This window comes from Chenopodium album, chromosome 10, assembly GCF_948465745.1.
Source record: "Chenopodium album chromosome 10, dcCheAlbu1.1, whole genome shotgun sequence".
Lineage (NCBI taxonomy): Eukaryota > Viridiplantae > Streptophyta > Magnoliopsida > Caryophyllales > Amaranthaceae > Chenopodium > Chenopodium album.
The window spans coordinates 53,703,393-53,722,927 of record NC_137843.1 but is presented as its reverse complement, the minus strand read 5'-3'; the positions used below and the strand labels follow the sequence as shown (position 1 = coordinate 53,722,927).

The 19,535-nt window shown below is 35.9% G+C and overlaps 3 protein-coding genes across 5 annotated transcripts; 2 read left to right on the top strand and 1 right to left on the bottom strand.

Annotated features, from left to right (window-relative positions):
• The first annotated feature begins 1,416 nt into the window (after nucleotides 1–1,416).
• Nucleotides 1,417–9,671, top strand: LOC145562535 (uncharacterized). Its single transcript, XM_081622838.1, has 10 exons — nucleotides 1,417–2,235; nucleotides 3,467–3,625; nucleotides 3,742–3,825; nucleotides 6,880–6,948; nucleotides 7,209–7,301; nucleotides 7,387–7,530; nucleotides 8,355–8,462; nucleotides 9,047–9,098; nucleotides 9,177–9,193; nucleotides 9,322–9,671. The coding sequence occupies exons 1-10, from the start codon at nucleotides 1,855–1,857 to the stop codon at nucleotides 9,352–9,354; spliced, it is 1,140 nt and encodes a 379-aa protein (XP_081478964.1). The 5' UTR covers nucleotides 1,417–1,854; the 3' UTR covers nucleotides 9,355–9,671.
• A 1,746-nt stretch (nucleotides 9,672–11,417) lies between these two features.
• Nucleotides 11,418–14,264, top strand: LOC145562536 (uncharacterized). Of its 2 annotated transcripts, none has more exons than XM_081622840.1 (3): nucleotides 11,418–12,049; nucleotides 12,927–13,094; nucleotides 13,836–14,264. In XM_081622840.1, exons 1-3 carry the CDS (start codon nucleotides 11,749–11,751, stop codon nucleotides 14,057–14,059), a joined length of 693 nt encoding a protein of 230 aa, XP_081478966.1. In that variant the 5' UTR covers nucleotides 11,418–11,748; the 3' UTR covers nucleotides 14,060–14,264. The 2 variants fall into 2 exon arrangements, with proteins under 2 accessions (XP_081478966.1, XP_081478967.1); XM_081622841.1 differs by having other exon boundaries at nucleotides 11,424–12,037.
• Nucleotides 14,265–14,555: 291 nt separating this feature from the next.
• LOC145564112 (protein PLASTID REDOX INSENSITIVE 2, chloroplastic-like) lies at nucleotides 14,556–16,800 on the bottom strand. Of its 2 annotated transcripts, none has more exons than XM_081624454.1 (3): nucleotides 16,482–16,800; nucleotides 16,300–16,395; nucleotides 14,556–14,995 (listed from the first exon to the last, which is right to left on the bottom strand). In XM_081624454.1, the coding sequence occupies exons 1-3, from the start codon at nucleotides 16,737–16,739 to the stop codon at nucleotides 14,801–14,803; spliced, it is 549 nt and encodes a 182-aa protein (XP_081480580.1). In that variant the 5' UTR covers nucleotides 16,740–16,800; the 3' UTR covers nucleotides 14,556–14,800. The 2 variants fall into 2 exon arrangements, with proteins under 2 accessions (XP_081480580.1, XP_081480581.1); XM_081624455.1 differs by having other exon boundaries at nucleotides 16,494–16,800.
• Between the last annotated feature and the right edge of the window lie 2,735 nt (nucleotides 16,801–19,535).

Genomic DNA, 19,535 nt, shown 5'->3' with positions numbered 1-19,535 from the left:
ATAGCAGGTAAAATCTTTGTGTTATCCTACTCATGAAAAACCATTTTTCATCGATGTGGACCATGTTGTGTAGCATCTCAAACCTTGGTAATGTGTGAACAGTTCCTGGTATAACTCTGGATAAAACAAACTGCAATCTTGATGTTCTATGTTTGTCAGTTAACTTTAGTTTGATTGAGTTTGTGTGTGATCTTAGAATCCCCCTCTTAAGTAGCCTATAAACTGTAGATGGGCTAACACCAAGTGCAGCTGCAAATGATCTTAGTGTTGTACTCTGTTTAAGTGGAATAGAGCATAGAATTTTCTCATCGATAATCAAAGGCTTCCTGCCACAATTTTTCTTTGCATGATTAACACAAATGTCTTGGCCTTCTGTTTTTTTAGCTTTCGACCAAATTCTATGGATTGTTGTCCTATTAGCACCATATTTAAAACCTAAGTGCTTCATTAATCCCCTTGGTACATTCAAGTTTGTTGCTTCTGCAAACAGTTCCATAACTAATTGTTGCCTTAATTCATTGTTCATCATTGGTTTTTTATTCCCTAAAATGTTTTCAGAATCTGGGTATGTGCTCTGGTTGTCAGTATTTGCAGAAGAAGGAACATTTAACTCAATGCATGCGTCATTATAAGCTTCATACTCATCATCAGAATCAGACAAATACCATACCTCATCATCTGGCACATCATCATCATCATCAATTTCAGCATTTATGGCATCTTCCATTTGAAGCAATTCTTCGACATTGACGATGTTAATGTTATTGTTGTTCTCAGGGGTGTTGGAATCATTGCCAAAGTAATTGGTGACTACACCTTCAAGATCAAGAAGCTCTTCCATCATAATATCCGGAAAATCGTCCAAGCCTTCACAAACCAAGTATCTTCCAAATGAATTAGTCATGGAATAAACATGCAGTACTGTGTGTGCAAGTGGGAGAAAAATTAACAGAAAGTGCTGTGTGTGTAAGTGTAATTTAAGAGAAAATAGAAAGCTTCCTTTATGTGAGAGAAAGTAAATTCAGAAGTGAGAAAAAATGAAACATTGGAATTGTGTTTAAATTGTTTAAATATGCTGTAGTTTCGATAAAGTTTGTCAACTTTTTAAAATTTGGTGGGGTTGGCGATATTTAAATTTTCAGACCTTCCACCAAAATTTTGGGCTTATCAATTATAAAAGCCTTATGTGGAAAGCACTCAAATTTAATTAAACTTTGATTAAAGCCATTAACATTACTTGGGGACCATGTGCACATGCTGTCAGCTTATTTTCTTAATTACCGCGTTAAAGGGTGTGTTGCATCTAAAGAAAAATGAAGGAAGTATAAAACGAACATAAAAAAAAAGTGTTGCGATTGATATGAAGCAGAGGGAGTAACTTGTTTTCCCAAATTACTGCTTCTATTCTGCTCAAATCAACTCGTTCCTTGCAAGCAGTGGCATATGCCATATGTCCAGTCTTTGTTGTTTTTTGAAACAAATATGTCCAGTCTTCTATTCTAATCCAAAATATTTGTTACAAATTTACAAATAGTATAGTACAGTACCAGAATCAGCTGATGAAAAGCCTGTTTAGATCAATTTCTGATCTTATTATCGGCTACCAAGCATAGCAATTAGCAGCTTCTTCTGGGTTATCTTTTTCAGTCGCCTAAATATACATTTGCCCCTTCACAAAACCCTTAATAAACCCAAAAAAATCCAACCTCATCCCTGTTCCTCCTCCGCCGCCGGCAACCGGATTCGCCGGAAACCCATCTCCTCCTCCGCCACCCCAGCCTTCTTCCCTTTGTGGGTTATGCTAATTTCTGTCAAAAAAAACCACCCATTTTTTGGTGGGTATACTACATTGTAATGAGTAGCTTGTTATCCCATATTACTGCTTCAATTCTTCTCAAATCAGCTCGTTCTATTCTGGGTACTACTTCTTCTACATTTTGTAGGAGTTGTTCTTCTTCCAATTTGTCTTGGAAAAGGAGTTTCAATCACCCACTTGTTGATTCTATCTGTTTGAGTTCTTCATCGTCTGTTTTCTCAAGGTTTGGTGCAATCCAGTGTTATTCTTCTAAGAGGAAGTCTCCCACGAAGCGTAAATCGAAGTCGGAACCAGAACCAGAACCGGTAGTGGAGGACGGTAAGGAGATGGAGAAGGATGCGTTTTTTGTTGTTAGAAAGGGGGATGTTGTTGGTGTTTATAAGACTTTGAGTGAATGCCAAGCTCAAGTTAGCTGTTCGGTAATTTTTCTTACTTGCACTTGTTTTCAAATTTCAATATTATCAGTAATGTTTTGAAGGATTTATACTAGTTTGTGTTTTATACTCCGTATTTTATTTGGGGAATGATTATTTGTGTTGTAATGCAATTTGTTGGACTCTATGCATCTGATTATGGTCCAAATTTATATTCTTTGGCCATTTCATTATATATAATTAGAATGCATTGGTGGTCAGGTTTTGTAGATTGGCATGGGTCATTGTATATTTGTATTAGTATTATGAAATAGATTGGCATGGGTCATTGTATATTTGTATTAGTATTATGAAATGGCCTATAATGTTGTATTGATGACATTTATTGATGCAATGTTATATGTTTAGTAATTAAACATACATGAAGTCCCATATCAAGAGGAGGGGGGTTGGGGTGAGTGGGTTTAAGAGCCTTTAGTTCGCAATCGGGATTTGCGAGGCAATGGTATCCTCCGTTCCTATTCAATGCTGTATTGATATTTTTGGAAATGGCTTATATTTTTAATCGGAGTTCATTGATACATTAAACTCTCTTGTATGAAATGTGTGATACAATGAGCTGACAGAATATAGCTTGCGTTGTTGACTATGAGTTATGTCTTAGAGAAAGCTCACTGTGCTTGCTTGTTTGTTCATAATATTGATTGTTCCTGTTATGCATTTGCATCAGAAGTTCACTTTACTAGGCTTTAGTTTCATGATAAAGCTAGATTGGGGAATTGGGGGTTTTAACTTGTATTGGATTTCTTAATTGGGCTATTAGTGCTTAGTGTAGATAGCTTTTGGGATTTGTAAACCTTTATTTGGACTATACCATGGAATCTAATAATGATAGAACGTACTAAGAAATGTGCATAATGATGGATACATTGCTCATATATCTTAAGTAAGACTATCCACACTTTATTTTTGACATATTGATAAGGTGTTTGTAGCTTACCTTCTGAAGATGCTGGATTATGCTTTACAAAGGAGTTATAGGTAATTTAACCTTGATGGGGGTATGCTTGCTAGTAGCCAATTAAGTTTTTTCTACGGAGTATTTCTGAAGTTGCAATGTCTTATTGTATTCCCTTGAACTGTCTTCACTTAATTAAGTTTTGTTTTTAAGAAAGTTTACATTTTCATATTTTATCTTTAGCTTTGCTAAATTCTTTTGTGACATCTCAAAGGAGAGTATAATAATGTCAATATACTGTTCTTTTTAATGGCGCAGATATCAGATCCTCCAGTAAGTGTATATAAAGGATATTCTTTGCCTAAGGATGCAGAAGAATATCTTGCCTCCCGTGGGCTTCACAATGCTCTCTATACCATCAAAGCTTCTGATCTGAAAGATGATCTCTTTGGCACACTTGTTCCTTGCCCTTTTCAGGTCAGATCCGTTTTCACTCAAAAGTGCTTGTGGTTGATGTTTAATAAACTTTTTGTGTTTTATTTATGCAAATCTATTTAGCTTTGTAACTATAGTTTATTTCCATTGCTATTTAGGAACCAACATCTTCCAAAGGTGAGACATCCAGCGCTAATTTGCCACAAAAGAGGCCTCATGACATGCTAGGAACTGGAAATGTGGTTAGTTTTAGCTGTTATTAAGCTGCATTGATCAGTGGCTGCTTTAAAGCATTTTGTCTCACATTACTGGCATATCATTAACTTTGCTTTGTGGATTGATACAAATCATATCATATAGACTTATCATGATTCTCTGTGGAATATGGCTGTCGATAGAAATATTTCTTCTTGTTTATTTTCATGGATGAATCCTGCTTGTACTACAGCGTGTTTGTTTGAAGGGATAAAAAGGGAGGGATAGGGATGGAGTGGTGGGGATTTGATAAATTTTTTGTTTGTTTAAGGGTTTAGGGATTACAAAGCACTAGGAAAAAAAGTTAAATGGGCAGCAGTTCAAAACCGGCTCTGGGCAACGTTGAGCCGGTTTTGAACTGCTGCCCTTTAAGGGGTTGCCCATTAGAGGTTATAGAAACCCGGACGGTGGAAGAACCGGGAGAGGCCAGGTCATCGGAGCAACCAGCCCCCTTCAACATCCCTCATAATGTGTTTTACAGTTTACACTGTTGAAAGCTAGATCCACATGAGGTGTATACTGTATAATGCATGGCTAAATAAACTCCAGTCACTGTCTGACTGACTAACCAGTGCCTTTTAATGCCCAAAAAAATTATTTTTAATTTTTTTGGGTGCTTTTTTCACCTAAATTGGTACACAAACACATTCATTAATATAAACATGGATTTTTCAATAATAAATGATTGTTATATTACAATTTTACTCCAAAAAAAATAATCAAAATTGTTCAAAGCTGGGAGTTGGCAGGCAACAGCAGCTGTCCAGTAGGCAACATGCAGCAGTGGATCTAGCCTGGTTTATGTTTTTGTTTTGAGTTTGATCTAGCCAATTCAATATGCAGAACTGATCCAGCTTGTGGATCAAACTTGACACCCTGAACATTGGAAAGATAATGTATACAGATTATTGTCCCAAAAGGAAAAGAGATAAGCATTAGTAAATCCTATGACAGCAAAGTTTTTATAACGTAGCATTTACCCTACAAGTATGCCAAAATGAGTTAGTGACCGGTTAGCCATAGATCAGACCAAATTCAAAAAAACTTCTAGCCTCTTTTCTCCAAGAAGCTAATATCTAACAACTAAAAATGAGTGATGATACTGATCAGAATGATAGTGAAGCTGGCATGGGGCACACAGATGAGCTACATACATTTTATTAAATTTGAAGGGCAAAATTTTCATTCACAAGTTGCTACAATAACTTGTAACTATTCATCTGTCTCACCATACCTTAAGCAGCATCAATGCCAATTTTAAGTTTCCAAACCCAGTTTTACCAAAAAAAAAAAAAAAGTCTCCAAACCCAGTTCAGGGTGAACTTCTTACTGTTTTAACCTGATCATGGCCAAGTGAAAGAGTTGGTAATTCAAAGACCAATGAAAAAACAAATTTTGCTTACCCTTGGCTTTTTGATGTTGCTGCCTTACCATATAGGCTGTCAGCTAGTGATCCACCACGCATATGTTTTTTACACCAGTATCTGCTGCTTTGATTCGTGACAGAACCCTTCCAAAGATACCAAGTTCTGATGTCTAATTTGTGATAGTAGATGAACCTAAAAACAGATACAAACCTTTTATAAGCAACTCTACTGTTACTCTGTCAGTAGTTAGAATATTGTATATGCAGCAAGTACGAATGTAATAATTCTGTCTATTCACTTTAGAAATTGAACCTCGTTAACAAAGGAATCAGCCCCAAGTTGAGTCTTATCAGATCGAACATTCACTGCTACCATCTTTCCATCAGGAAGCTTCCCAATGTTAGCAGATCTAAAACTCCCTTGCCCAATTAAATCCTTAAAGTTATTTGTCGCTTTTTTAATTTCTTTGTAAGAAAAGACTCTATCTGCATTCCAATTTCTGATTCCAGCTTCTTCCTCTGAGCATTACAGTAGAATACCCATGTTAGGGTGAAGGCATGATGTTCATAATAGAATCAGTACTGAAGTACTGAAATAGGAGCTCAGAATCAAGTTGAGCTTACTTGATATGTTATTCAACATTGGGGTTTTCTTTCTCACATATGAGAACACCGACAAACCAATCAAAATAACCACACATATGCTTCCAATAACTGCACCAAGTATGATGGCTTTATGTGTGTGGCTTCTGTGCTTCCTTTAGGGATTAAAGTAAATTGCAGTGCCTCGATTGGAGCTTCTTCTGAACTGTTACAAGCAGATGTAGAGAAAGACAGGCACAATTTCCTAATATCCTGAGCCAAAATTACATTATTACAAATTTACAATCAAGGTTAATGGTTTGTTTTCAACCAGCTGATGAACTAGAGAACTAAGGCATTGTTCAATATTACTTGAGAATCACATTCTCTTTCTTTAAAGAGTGCGAAAGAGGCCCTCTTAATTTATTTTTCCAGATTACTGAAGATGGCCTCTTTTTTAGTAGAGAGTATACAGACTATACACAGAAAGATGGAATTCTTGGGGGAATATTACGACATTGTATGCAAGATTTAATTTCTTACAGTAGATGGAGCTTCTTTAAAGCGCTTAGCTTGTCAGGAACTGTTCCCTGTAAGCTGTTGTTTTGCAAGTACCTACAGAAAGAAACCAAATAAAAAGTTTTAGATGAGTACAGTTACTGAGGCGGTAAGTTTTTATAGTTTAGGACTAACATATGATGACTTACAGAATTTGAAGATTCGCCTTGCTATAAATAATTTAGTTGGATAGAAATGGTCATATTATAAGGGTTTTTCTACCTACTAATTGCTTTGGTGACTATTAAATCCAGCTTTCTTGTGATCTTCTGCAGCAGGGGTTGTTAAGCATTATATTAGAAAGATGTATCAAAATGGGGTTGATTTGTACTCTACATCACTTTTTCTGTTGCTCAATTACTGGCTGTGAGCCCTAATATATCAATAATTTTCTTTTTTACACCCCCTTCTTCCTGGGGAAATTCTGACATGTTGAAGCACAAATGGCTGCTTTGATGTGTTGCTGAATTTGAAAAGAAATCTAATTTCTCGATATTGCCAGTACCAAAAGTCACAAGTGTTTTTCATTTTGCAGGGAGATGTTGGAACCTTTACCGATCCATTGAGCAAGCTTCAAAAGTTGGATAGTGTGCCTTCTGATACTGTGAGTATATTTGAATTGCTCTGAACTCTGACATTTGTTTATTGTTTGTTCTTATGTTTGCCTTTTTTTTTTTTTTTTTTTTTGTCTTTGTATGAAACAATAACCATGTTTATGACTCTTTGGGGACGTATGTGTCCACTTTTGCTTCTAAACACTCAAGACTGTCTTTATCATCCAGTGATGGAATATTTGATGGTGCTTTATTGATTAGATGTTGCAGTGATTCCAGTAAAACCTGATCCCTTGTTTGTGATTTACAGCAATCCTGTATTCTTCATTTTGATGGTGCTTCTAAAGGAAATCCTGGACAAGCTGGTGCTGGAGCTGTGCTTCGTACTTTAAATGGAAGCTTGGTATAAAATTAATATCATTAATAATATATTTGAGTTTCTAGTTATCAGATTTTACTTTTTCTTACTGATTTGAGTATCCATCTAGATTTGTAGAATACGTCAAGGCTTGGGAACTGCCACCTGTAATGCGGCTGAATATCGAGCTGTTATTTTAGGATTAAAGAAAGCTCTTGAGATGGGTTATACAAATATTCAAGCGCAAGGTGACAGCAAACTTGTCTGCATGCAGGTTTTACCTTCTCTCTTTCTTATGGGGAACAAGTTTTTTCATGTTGTTATTCCTCGGGGAGAGTGATATTCTGTAAACCTTGATATCTTTTATTTGCTCTTTCTTGATTGAGTAGAGGAAGAAGGGCTATTAGTCCGTCTTTTGTGATATCATTTTCCTAACCTTCAGAAATAGTAAATTACTTTACTAGGCACCATGTGATCTTTTGAATCCTAGCTATATGATTAAGGCTAGATTTGATAGTATTTGCATGGTGTAGTCATACACCAAGGATAGACTTTTTGTTCTGCTTTACGATTAAGAAAAATAAGAACCATAATCTATTATGGTCTTCAATATTGGTTTAATATTGGTTTTATGTTCAGCAATGTAAAATCTTTCCTACATAAAGTACTATGCATTTTTACCGACACACTGATGCTCTATGCACAATCTTGAAACTTGTTGGTTGTCTACTTTGCCATAATGAACATGCTGAACTTACATGCAATTTCCTTTTTCTTAGGAAAATTTGCCAAAAATCACCTTATAAAACACTTTTTTTGTGGGAAACCACCTTATAAAAAAACTTTTAAGAACAAACCTTAAATTAAATTATAATTTGTGATACACCACCTTAAATTAAACACACTTTTTTTAAAATTATTTTTCATTTTTATAAGGTGATTTCCCACAAAGTTATTTATTTATTTATTAGGTGTTTTCTGGCAAATATGCCTTTTTCTTACATATAGAAACTTTATTTGCTGAGACTTGGTGATGCATATTCTTGCTTTTTTGTGTACTTAATTTGTTTAGGATTTGACGTTGCCTCTAAAATGCAGCTTCAGGGTTTATGGAAAGTCAAGAATGAAAATATGTCTACCTTGCATGCAGAGGCAAAGCTTCTGATCGACAAGTTCACTTCTTTTAAGATCAGTCATGTTTTAAGGGTAAGTATGTTGCCACGTACTGGTCTTAAAACATATGACTTGATTTACATCTATTACTTTTGCTCTTGCTTGTACCTTTTGCATTCATTCATTTGGTTGATACTCTCATCTTCCTTTGAGTATTTGCTAATAAAGCAGCCATTAAGTAGAATTTGGTCTTGAAGGCACACTAGTGTGCTGTCTTCCTCTCTTATTCCTTTCCTTTTCCTTATTTTTGCGCTGGGGGGGGGTGTTTATCTTGAATGTGTCTTAACTTCTTTCGGGATCATCTCTTAAAAAATTAACTTAGAAGTCACAATTTATCACCTTTTTTTTTGGATAGGAATTACCTTCTTGTATTTGGGTTGCTTAGATGTGGTCCTATGGCTCATCTTAGCGGAGTAGATGTGGTCCTATGGCTCGTCTTGACATTGCACATCTTGACTGACCAACCCTATCCCTTAGGGCATATACTTGTGGGATCTTTGATGGCTTGTACTGATATGTTGATGAGATGAGAACATAAACCATTTGTTTGATTACTTTACCAAATTGCACAATGAATTTCATCGTATGTCTGTGTCATGACCAAGGATTACTTGCAGGAATTTAACTCTGATGCAGATGCACAAGCAAATTTTGCCGTTAGTCTTGCTGGTGAGTTGCACTCTTTACTAATTTACTCCATATAAAACCTTCCTACTCTCTGGCTGACCAGTTTCTCTGCTATAACAGATGGTCAAGTTCAGGAGGTTTTCTCTTAGCTCAAATCTTGTAAAGTCAGGTTTTGGAACCTCCAATAGCAGAATCAGTTAGCTGCTGCATACCTTTTTGGCTTTCCGTCTTTTATTTATCAACTTTCAAATAATATTGCATACAGGTGAATAAGAAATTGCACATGCTTTTGGGCTGAACATACTCAAGAAAAATCATCAACATCGTGGCCCTGTGACATTAAATTTGTAGTTTTACATGTCTAGCGAGAACTGACTCCATGAAAGCAACAAAAGTGAGATACAGTATGGAGAAACAAAGCCTGATACTGAAAAGGTATTTCAGGTAGCACTAACAAGATGTCAGTAATCAGTATTACTATATACTCTGTCCGTTTTTTGTAGGAGGTTTGGAAAAAGTCGTCATATGTGCTGAATTATTGAGATGGTGGATTGGTTGTGGTTGATTTTACAATGATCCTAAGAATGAAATATTTATATAGATTTTTTGATTTGATATTGGCATATGCTTAATTATGAGATAATGTGACTTATTTTTGGACGGAAGGAGTATTTTTTGATCTTTTTGAGCATACAAGGCTGATTGACGAATTGTCAAAAATTTATTGCTTATATTGATAGTTTCATGGACAATTATGTACTTGACGCTCTATAATTCCAGAGGCAAATTAGGTATCATTTCTCACAATACGTAGCAAACATGGACAAATTGACTTCTCACAATTAGTAGCAAATGGCGATGGTTAGATTGGTTATCATGGTAGAAACAATGACTACCATGACCATAAATGGGAATTGTGATTGTAGGGATTTGTAACCAAGATTATCATTTTGTCATCAATCAGGAAAAGCTTACCTTGAGGAGAAACGCTATGAATATATTGAGGATAAGTAATGTCCGAACAAAAATTTATTGTCATTATCATCCGTATAGATAATTTTAGGAATTTCAACTCCCTTATCAATCAACTTTACCAAACATCACTTACAATCAGCCATATTATTTTTATTAATGTTGAAGAACATAATATAAACAGAGATGTGTAGCTATAATTTCAAATAGTGAGAATACATTAATATAACAAAAATATTAAAATAATTTCAAATAGCGAGAAAAGTGGGCCGCTAAGGTGGCAACCTTATGGGCACAAAAAATGATCCATACCTATTTTCTTTTTGGCAAAAACCATTTTAATGATTTTAGAAAATGTTAAAATCAAATCTTACGATAATATTTATGAAAATCAAAAAAATAAAAAATCGACTAGAAATCCAGCCTTCGCCAGCGACTAGTAACCCACCCCCCGTGCGGCGACCCATCCATGCAGGCTGACCCACTGTCCTTCCTCAGTGATGGTGACCTACCCCCCTCCTTTTCCTCCCTTTCACCGGCGACCCCCAACCCCTCCCTAAAACCTAAACCCCCCTGCACCCTCTTCCTTCCCCACCCAAAAACAACCCCCTCCTCTTCCCCCACCATGAAATGACCTCCCTTGCCGTTTTCGGGTAGGGGTAAGGGAGGGGGTTGTTTCGCAATGGGGGAAAGGGATAGAGGTGGTGCGGTGGGATTAGGGTTTAGGGAGGAGCTAGGGGGTTCGTGCCGGCGAGGGAAGGAGAGCCTGGGTTGCTAACAATAATCTTAATAATACACTTTTTATTATTGTGGTCTATATTTTGCCACATAGGATAGTTTATGGTGGTTATTTTTTACTTGATCACCTTAGAATCTATTAACTTATACTAAAAGCGAATAACTAATGACACTTGTCATTACCTGATGAAAAAATCTCCTGCCATTTTCGCTTTTTTTTTTTTTTTTTTTTTTTTGCAAAATCTTTTTAGTAAACTATTTTTACCTTATGATATTTTCTTTCGAGTTTGACAATCATATTCCATATATACCTAAATGAAATATTTCTACATATCTTTTATAAATTTATACAAAGTATTTTATAATAGGAAAATTTGTCAAAAAAAAATGCACCATTTTGCGAGAAAAAACCTTTTAAAAGCTTTATCGTTAAAAAAAAAAACCTGAAATTTAAAATTTTTGTTTAAAGAAACCTAGCGCCACTAATTTTCTTAATTAACATCTAATTTCTTCTAATCACCTTCTAATCCTCACTTAACCATTTAATAATTAGATTAATTTATAAATAAATAAAAAAATAAAAACCCCCACTACCCCACCATGGCAGCAGCTCCCTCCCCTTACTAAGCCACCAGAATCGCTACCCCCATCCCACGAAAACCACACCTTACCGCTAGCTAGCCTACTCTCGTTTCAATGCTAAAAGCAGAACTTGATTTATTTCTCGACTCTTGTGGACACATATGCATCAAATTCGAAGTCACCTAACTTTACTTGACCTAATCCGACTTAATTAAACCCAACTCAATAATTCAAATTGACATAGTGTCGAGTGTCGACCAATGTCTAGCCCTTTAGGTGAGTAATAGAACCTTGTTGCTGTACTTGGAGACCAAGCAAAACATTCCAATAAATTTCCCCTAATTTCTGTTTTCTCCCTCCATTTTCTCCAGAGTTTTTCCAAAATCAAGGGTATGACCACATGATCTTTGTTCAAATGCGTAACCTTCTAGTACGATCTCTCACCCTCAAATCCAATCCACCGCCGATACCTTCGCCGGCAATTTTCTTCACCTCGAAGCTTTCACCACCGCCTCCGCCGCCGCAGTCGTCATACTCCGCCGGAGCAGTGGCTGATCTTGCCGCCGACGAAGAAGATGATGACGACCTCCATATTCCTCCAGCTAACGTAGTTAAACCTGCTGTTATGCCCACTCTTCTTCAGCCTCGTGTCGTCGTCTTTGACGGCGTTTGTCGTCTCTGTCATACCGGTATTCTCTCTCGTATATCTCTTGCTTCACCTGAAAAAGTTGTTTTCTTCAATTTTTGGTATTCTTTTTTATGTTTTCGTTAAACAAAATTGTAGTTTGATTCATAACTTTTGAATGATTTGAATTAGTTTTGAATTGAAATTGACACAATTGCTTGTTCGATTAATTTCTGTTTGATTATTTTTGGATGTTGGTCCTATTTTTCCCTAGAATTTTCCTTAATTGGTGTTTGAAGAGATGAAATTTACTGGTCATTTGTCTAATTTCACATTTTCCTGTGTTGCCCCAATTTAATCTTTCTTTATTGCAAAATTAGGTTCTGGTTTTACCTTTTAAAACTGATAAGGAGCGTTTATATGTTTTCCGGTATAAGACTAAGCAATGCCTGGCAATTAGCAGAATATAACTATTTGCAGGTTGTATTAGCTGGTTTGACTGTCGATTTAAAATGAATTATTTAGACAAAAGGACTGTACTTGATAAAATTGCATAATGTGATGTTACATCACATAGACTAAGCATCAATGTGTACATTTTAGGACCAAGTAAGACACTTGGTGACACGAAACTAATACCATTTCTTATTGAATTATTGACTGTTCTTCTATGCATACATGGGCATTAGGCTTGCTAGAGGGTGACTCGATCCATAAATTAAACTCAACCCGAGTTCGATAACAAAATTCTTCTAACCTTCAAAATAGAATTTGTCAGAATTATTGCTAAAGGTGACCTAAAATCACTTGAACATGGACTTGCCTCAGAAGGTAACCTAAACCAATCTGATTGGACTTGTTACCGTACATTTGTTTTAGGTACAATCAATGTGACTTGTCTATTTTAGGTGAACTACATAACAGGATTAATTTTCTTGTTCATTTGTTTGCAGGTGTGAAATTGATTATCAAGGCTGATAAGTACGAGAAGATTAAGTTCTGTTGCCTTCAGTCTAAGACTGCTGAGCCTTATATGGAAATTTGTGGTGTGGAAAGAAAGGATGTGCTTCGCCGCTTTATATTTGTTGAAGGTTTAGGCCAATACCATCAAGCTTCCACAGGTTAGGACCCTCATCTTCCTGGAGTATGTAGCATTAACTTATAAGATATGAACCATTGATTTATTATTTGTTTAACTAGCCAAGTATTTGTCACTTTAATCTCAATTTCGATACGTAGAATTCTTCTTAGTGTTGTATGTATACCATCTGTTTGCTGTTCACAAGTTCTCTCCAGATGTGGCTTATTATTGAAATTGTTTTCCAACTTGTTTATTAAATTTCTGCACTGGGTTGAATCTGATTTATGTAATTGTAAAAGGATGAACACATATGGCTTTTATATATTGCAGCCTTTGGCAGTTGTCAGTTTTTCGGACAGGATTGTGTTATCCCTTTTGGTCATTGCTTGTTTGATATAGTCGATCAGGTAAACCAATTAGGTTCACGACTCATTTGGTCTGTGGCAACTAGATTTATGACTTCGAAACAAAGTCTCAAATCTCAATTGGTCTGCGCAACTAGTATAAAAGGAGTCTTCAGAATTGGGGGTTTTAGAACACAAAAGCATGCTTGAAGGTAGACCTTGTGTTGTGATGCTATCAGGCTATCAGGTTCTTGTGATTTGTATGGTGACCAGTTAAAAAAAGTTTAATGTGTCACTTTGGAGGTAATATTTGGTGGTGGTCTTTGGATAAATTTGTGTCTTAATCGCTTTCTGGTGATGGTGTTTAATTTAAATTTATCTGCTACTGTTTGCAATGTCAAATAGTGTTCTAACATCGGGGCTTGAATATGTCGCAGCTGCATTGAAAGTTATGTCATACTTGCCATTTCCCTATTCAGCGCTGAGCTCTCTCTTGGTAATTCCCACTCCGGTAAGGGATGCTGTCTATGATTACATTGCTAAACGGCGCTATGACTGGTGCGGAAAGGAGAAGGAATGTCTTATTTTGAAGGAACCAGAGTTGCTTGAGCGATTTATTGATAGGGAAGAACTTCTGGGGCGACCTCAGTCAGATATCTAGTTGGATTTGCATAATGTAGTTGTGCCTTATCACTGCACTTTTACACAGTTTTTTTTTCACCTCTTGTTTTAGTTGATTGACTTGTATAACTTGTAAATAGTGGAATGAAAGGTAGGCCGACCTACACCATGGCAGAGTTTTTTGTTTGTAAATGAGGTAAAATATCTGACAGTAGCCTAGTGTAAAATGAAATTCTGTTTTTCAAGTTGTTGATTTTCTGCCTGATTGAGGCAAAATACTTTTGATCTAACTCGACTATCAACACCACTTCCAAGTTTCACATGGCTTTTTAATTTTCATTTACCAATGTTGAATCAACTGTTAAATGTTGCAGGAGAACATCCAACACGCAATCCTGTATTTAGTTGGTTCATTCTCAAATTGAACAGAGTAACATGATCACTCTTTTAAAACTTTTTAAGCATGCAATTATGTGAAAGAATTGGACAGCATTCTTTGTACTATGTGAAAAATAATTATAGAAGAGAACATCAGCTAATGATTCTAGCTATTGCTAAACGTCATTAAATGTAATTATGAAGTACTTGTATGATTTTCCGAGTTTTCTCAAGGCCTGATGCCTTAACAGCTACAGAAGCTACACCCGCTAGCTCTACGTTCCTAAGAACAGTATCATATTTCAAATATTCTGATAGCAAAGCTATATCAAAATTTCCTGCCTATAACTATCTCAAATTACTTTTACTCAGGTCCCAGAGGTCACTTTAGTCGCTACTCGCATTACTTGCTATTCCCGTTTGTCCATTCCTCCCAGTCTTTGTCTATATTTTTTTGAGCCCACTTAACAGCTATCCGTGCAGCTTGAGGTCCTCCAGGCAGTCCGCGTTCATTCAGAGTATCAGCCATATCAATGAAAGGAATCACTAGCAAAGTACCCGGTCCCCCATATTCTGAGTGCAAGAAGTTATCCAAGATCTGTTGACAATATAAGAAAGCAGTTACTTGCCTGAGTACATTATAACTTAAATGAAACTAAAATCAGATCATAGGAAACTGTCAAAAGAGTATTGAAAGTAAAGAATGTCAGAAACATAATCTTTCAGAATCAGGATACATGTGAAACAGGGATTAACAGAAAGAGCTTCTAAGCAAATCCAGTGATGGAATTCCAGATTGATGTTTACTAGGTGTCCATTGCATATAACTGGATAACCTTGAGTCATTTTAACCCCATCTCAGAGGTGAACAAAATCATCCAAACTCATGGGTTTATCTTTGAAACATACATTAATTCTCTATGTAACCTGAAAACCCCAAAACACCACTATGTATGCTACAGATATCTATAAAAGCCTGAGATTGGATCTTTTAAATTTTAACCTATCTTTGAGAAGTATATATCATCTCTTGGATAACCAAAGAATTCAGGGATATTTCAGCATCTTTGCCGTAGTCTTTTCATAATACTCGTACTCTACATGGTATTTGGCCAGATGAACTGAGCAGTCAGACCTTGTTCCTAGATTATATATTGTTATCTCATACTTTCTGTCTCCATGTGGTGCACATCTGGGGAAGAATACAGAAGTACTATTTGCTATTTAGCTCGGAATTCCCCTACCATTCTTCCTCTCTTTTAACTATACATATATATTACATCTTGCAAGTAGAACAATGTAAGAACTGTAGCAACTGAATCAGATTATTGTTGAACTAGCCACTTAAACGACGTCTTCCATAAAGTATAACAGTAAACTATACAAGCATAAATTACACATTTACACAATGACTAATGCCTACGATTCATCCGAAATCTTTCATCAACTCGAAATCCTACATGTTCACACTTTATGTGTAGCACACAAATTTGAATAATGATATAATGAAAAAAACTTATTGATAAGAATACTATAAGCTTCAATCCGCCTAGAAGTTTTGATTTATTCACACAGCATGCTTTCACAACTACAAAACCCCTTAAAAAATAAAAATAATAAAAACAAAACAAAAAACAAAAACCCTAAAAATAACCAATTTACTCTTTCATCTAACTTGAGAGGCAGTGTATATAACTAGAGCGTGTTCATAAGTTTCCAAGAATATGTATGTAATCTACAACAATGTCATAAATTATCTATCAAAATTTAAAATAACCCAAAAATATTCAGACAGTTACCTAAATTACCCAGAAAATTTTCAATTATTGAACATTCATAATCAATTGCACAAAATTCAACCTTTTAAATAAAAAATTACAGTTTGTTAACTGGGTTAATTACCTCAGTGCAGATTTCTACAACTTCATCCACTTTATCTCCAAAAATATCTTTCGTTGACAACTTCCTCTGTAAATGGGTCTTGAATTTCTCTATCTCCTGTATACCCCCAATTAAATTAAATAAAATTAGACAACAATTAACATAAAAATGCCACTTAAATTGAACAAGATTAAAAAAAATACACAAATACTTACAGATTCAGCAAATTCAGGAATTGGGTCTGGGAATTTGTACTCAGCTGCCTTGCAAATTAGTTGTGTAGAGGAATGAAGCTTTTTGTGTAAGGTAAAAATCCATGGTTGCTTTGAGTTGGATGTACAATTTTTAGAGAAATTAAGAGTTTTGGGTAAATTTGAAGAATTAATAGTAGAAGAAGTAATGAAGAATGAGGATTTTTCTATTGCAAATGTTGAAAGAGTAGGAGCAAGGCTCCAAGCCATTTTTATTGGTTTTGCGCCTTATCTTTTAACTCTCCTTCATAGAATACAAAGAGAAAACCTCTATTAATATGTCATATTAACACCAACCGTTTATATGGGGGCATCAGCGTCATTTCGTTTAGTAAATGAAGGGTGGATTCGTAATTTTGTTAACCACCAACGTTTAATAGACTAACGATCGTTAACCCCCATTTACGAACTCCGTTCTTCCACCGTTGTCCCTTTTCTGTAAAGTATGTTCTCCGTTCTGTAGAAAAACTCGCAATTCTCGAGTAATCCTCCAATTCGCAGCACCTGCAATTGGCGAAATTTGGCAAATAATCCTCCAATTCGCCGGCAAAATTACGATTTGGGGTAAGTGTACTTGTCTTGTATGTAATAATTATCTGCATTCTTCATCCCATTCCTTAAGTAATTCGCCAATTCGCAGCATGCAATTCGATTTCCAAGGGGAAAATTGGCTGCTTTTACGACTTCCGGGCTAGTTTCAACCCATTTTAATCCAAGTCGTTAAAGAAAATCTCCAATTCGCAGCATCTTTAGCCGAAATATTGGCCCATTACGATTCGGGGGCAGTGTTCTCGACTGGAATTGCAGTTGGTAATTATCGTGGAGGCAAACAATGGTCAGCTACAATGGAGATATTGAAGATGAGGATAAATCCCTACCCTTTAGGGTTAACCATACCCTTTGTTTCACCCCTTGTTCTTAGGGTTTTCGTTGGTGGAGTTGGATATGGTTGAGCATCTTCAATGGAGGATGAAAGGTTGAGCATCTTTAATGGAGGATGAAATTTGTTCATGAAAGCTTGAGAAGATGAAAGCTCATATGGAGAAGATGAAACAGGATTCAAATTCACCGTTAACCAAGGTATAGTTAAGTGTCATGTCAGCAACAAACCAAAAAACATTAAAATATTGAAAGATGCTTCAATAATAACGAAAATGTCATCATATCAACGAGGGACGTTAATATGGCATATTAAGTGGGGTGCGCTCGAATACAAATATACAATACAGAGTATTAACATGACATGCTATTATCATTATTATGAGTTTATGACTAGATGAACTTCTTGCATCACCTTTCCTAAGGTTCCTAACTAACTAGTCCTTTCGGGAGTCGCGGTACATAAATGCATTACTAGTACTACTCTCTCTGTTTTAAAATAAGTTTCATACTTCGTGTTTTTTTGGAACGCGGTATAATACTTTCTCCGTGTTTTATTAAGTGTTACAGTTTGACCAAACACGCATGTCAAGACATTACTTTGACCATTATTATCTAACTATATTGGTAAATTAATCAAGTCTATCAAAACCATTATGTGAATAGTAAAAAAAGTCAAAGTATAACACTTATTAAAACACGGAGGAAATAATATAAGATAAATTGTTTACTAGGAAAAAACATTGATTAGACAAAAATAGAGTAGTGAAAGTGTAATGTGTGGTTGGTGCACCCGGGTGCACCATGCGCATGGTACTTCCGGAAGAACATTTAGTGTATTTAAAAGAACATGGGTAAAAAAAAAAAACATGTTTTTTTTTCCTTGCAATACAAATCCATCGCTCTCTCTCCTGCAATTTCTAACTCCTCTTTCCCTTCCTATCACTCTCTTTCTTGCTGCCAATTTTCTCTCTCCTTTACACCATCGTTTTCATCAAAGAATTTCAATGGAGGTCTCAAATTGGTCTCACTTTGCTGTCAATCTCCTAATATTGGTACTTCTTCTACTGTTTCTGCCATGTTGAATTCTTCGCCCTCGCCTTCACCTTCGTCCGCCATTGATTTTCTTACATTGTATCATTGCCTTAAGGTACTGGTTTTTTTATTAATTGCTGCATTGGTTTTATTTCTTCTAATTCATGTTTTTGAGTTTTTTTTTTAATTTATTTTGTAAAATTAGGCATTCTTGATTATATTTACGTCCCATTTGGTGGATGGGAATGAATTTAATTGTAATTTCGCATTGAGTTTCGTGGGATTCTAGACATATTTATTTTCAATCACTAATATGCATGTTCTTTTTAAACACTAGCATGTTCTTTTTCAAACACTAGTATTTTTTTTCCATGTTCTTTAAAATATGCCTAATGTTCTTTTCGGGTGCCATGTTCTTTGTTAAAGACAAACACGTTCTTTGGTCGAGCACAAATATGTTCTTTTTCAAACACTAGTATGCATGTTCTTTTTCAAACTCTAATATGTTCTTTTTTTTTCCATGTTCTTTAAAATAAGCCTAATGTTCTTTCCGGGTGCACCATGCGCATGGTGCACCCGGGTGCACTATACTATTTTCAGTGAAAGTGAGAATATTAGCACACACTTAAGTGTATATGTTGGTGTTGAGGCAGATAACTTGGTGAATGAACTAGACTTGACATGTTTCATGGGATATTCTCAATCTCATAATCGATATTAGTAGTGTAAAATTAAACAGAGTAAATACAAGTTGATATCATATATCAACAAAACTTGTTAATATCAAGGCTAATTTTGTAAATTTAACTACCACACTAGGGGTAATATTGTAATTTTAGCAACCACACCCCCTTTCTCTCCCCTCTATCACCACCGTCCAACCTCTACTACCACCCACAGCACCACCTTTACCTTCACGAATCGACCCCTGCCGACCACCAATCGACCCCAACCGACCACCACACGCTCGCCGCACCAACATTCGGCCGCCGCAACACCACTAGCTACCACCCACAGCACCACCTTTAGCTTCACTAGCCTTTACGAATCAACCCCAGCCGACCACCACAGGCCGCTACACCAACATTCGAC

Coding starts and splice junctions, on each gene's coding strand:
- LOC145562536 (XM_081622840.1), top strand. CDS start 11,749: ATGATCTTTGTTCAAATGCGTAACCTTCTAGTACGATCTCTCACCCTC. Junction 12,050..12,926: donor TCATACCGGTATTCTCTCTC/GTATATCTCTTG, acceptor ATTTGTTTGCAG/GTGTGAAATTGATTATCAAG. Junction 13,095..13,835: donor ATACCATCAAGCTTCCACAG/GTTAGGACCCTC, acceptor AATATGTCGCAG/CTGCATTGAAAGTTATGTCA.
- LOC145562535 (XM_081622838.1), top strand. CDS start 1,855: ATGAGTAGCTTGTTATCCCATATTACTGCTTCAATTCTTCTCAAATCA. Junction 3,626..3,741: donor TTGTTCCTTGCCCTTTTCAG/GTCAGATCCGTT, acceptor ATTGCTATTTAG/GAACCAACATCTTCCAAAGG. Junction 7,531..8,354: donor GCAAACTTGTCTGCATGCAG/GTTTTACCTTCT, acceptor TCTAAAATGCAG/CTTCAGGGTTTATGGAAAGT.
- LOC145564112 (XM_081624454.1), bottom strand. CDS start 16,739: ATGGCTTGGAGCCTTGCTCCTACTCTTTCAACATTTGCAATAGAAAAA. Junction 16,396..16,481: donor CTGAATCTGTAAGTATTTGT/GTATTTTTTTTA, acceptor GGGGGTATACAG/GAGATAGAGAAATTCAAGAC. Junction 14,996..16,299: donor TTGTAGAAATCTGCACTGAG/GTAATTAACCCA, acceptor TATTGTCAACAG/ATCTTGGATAACTTCTTGCA.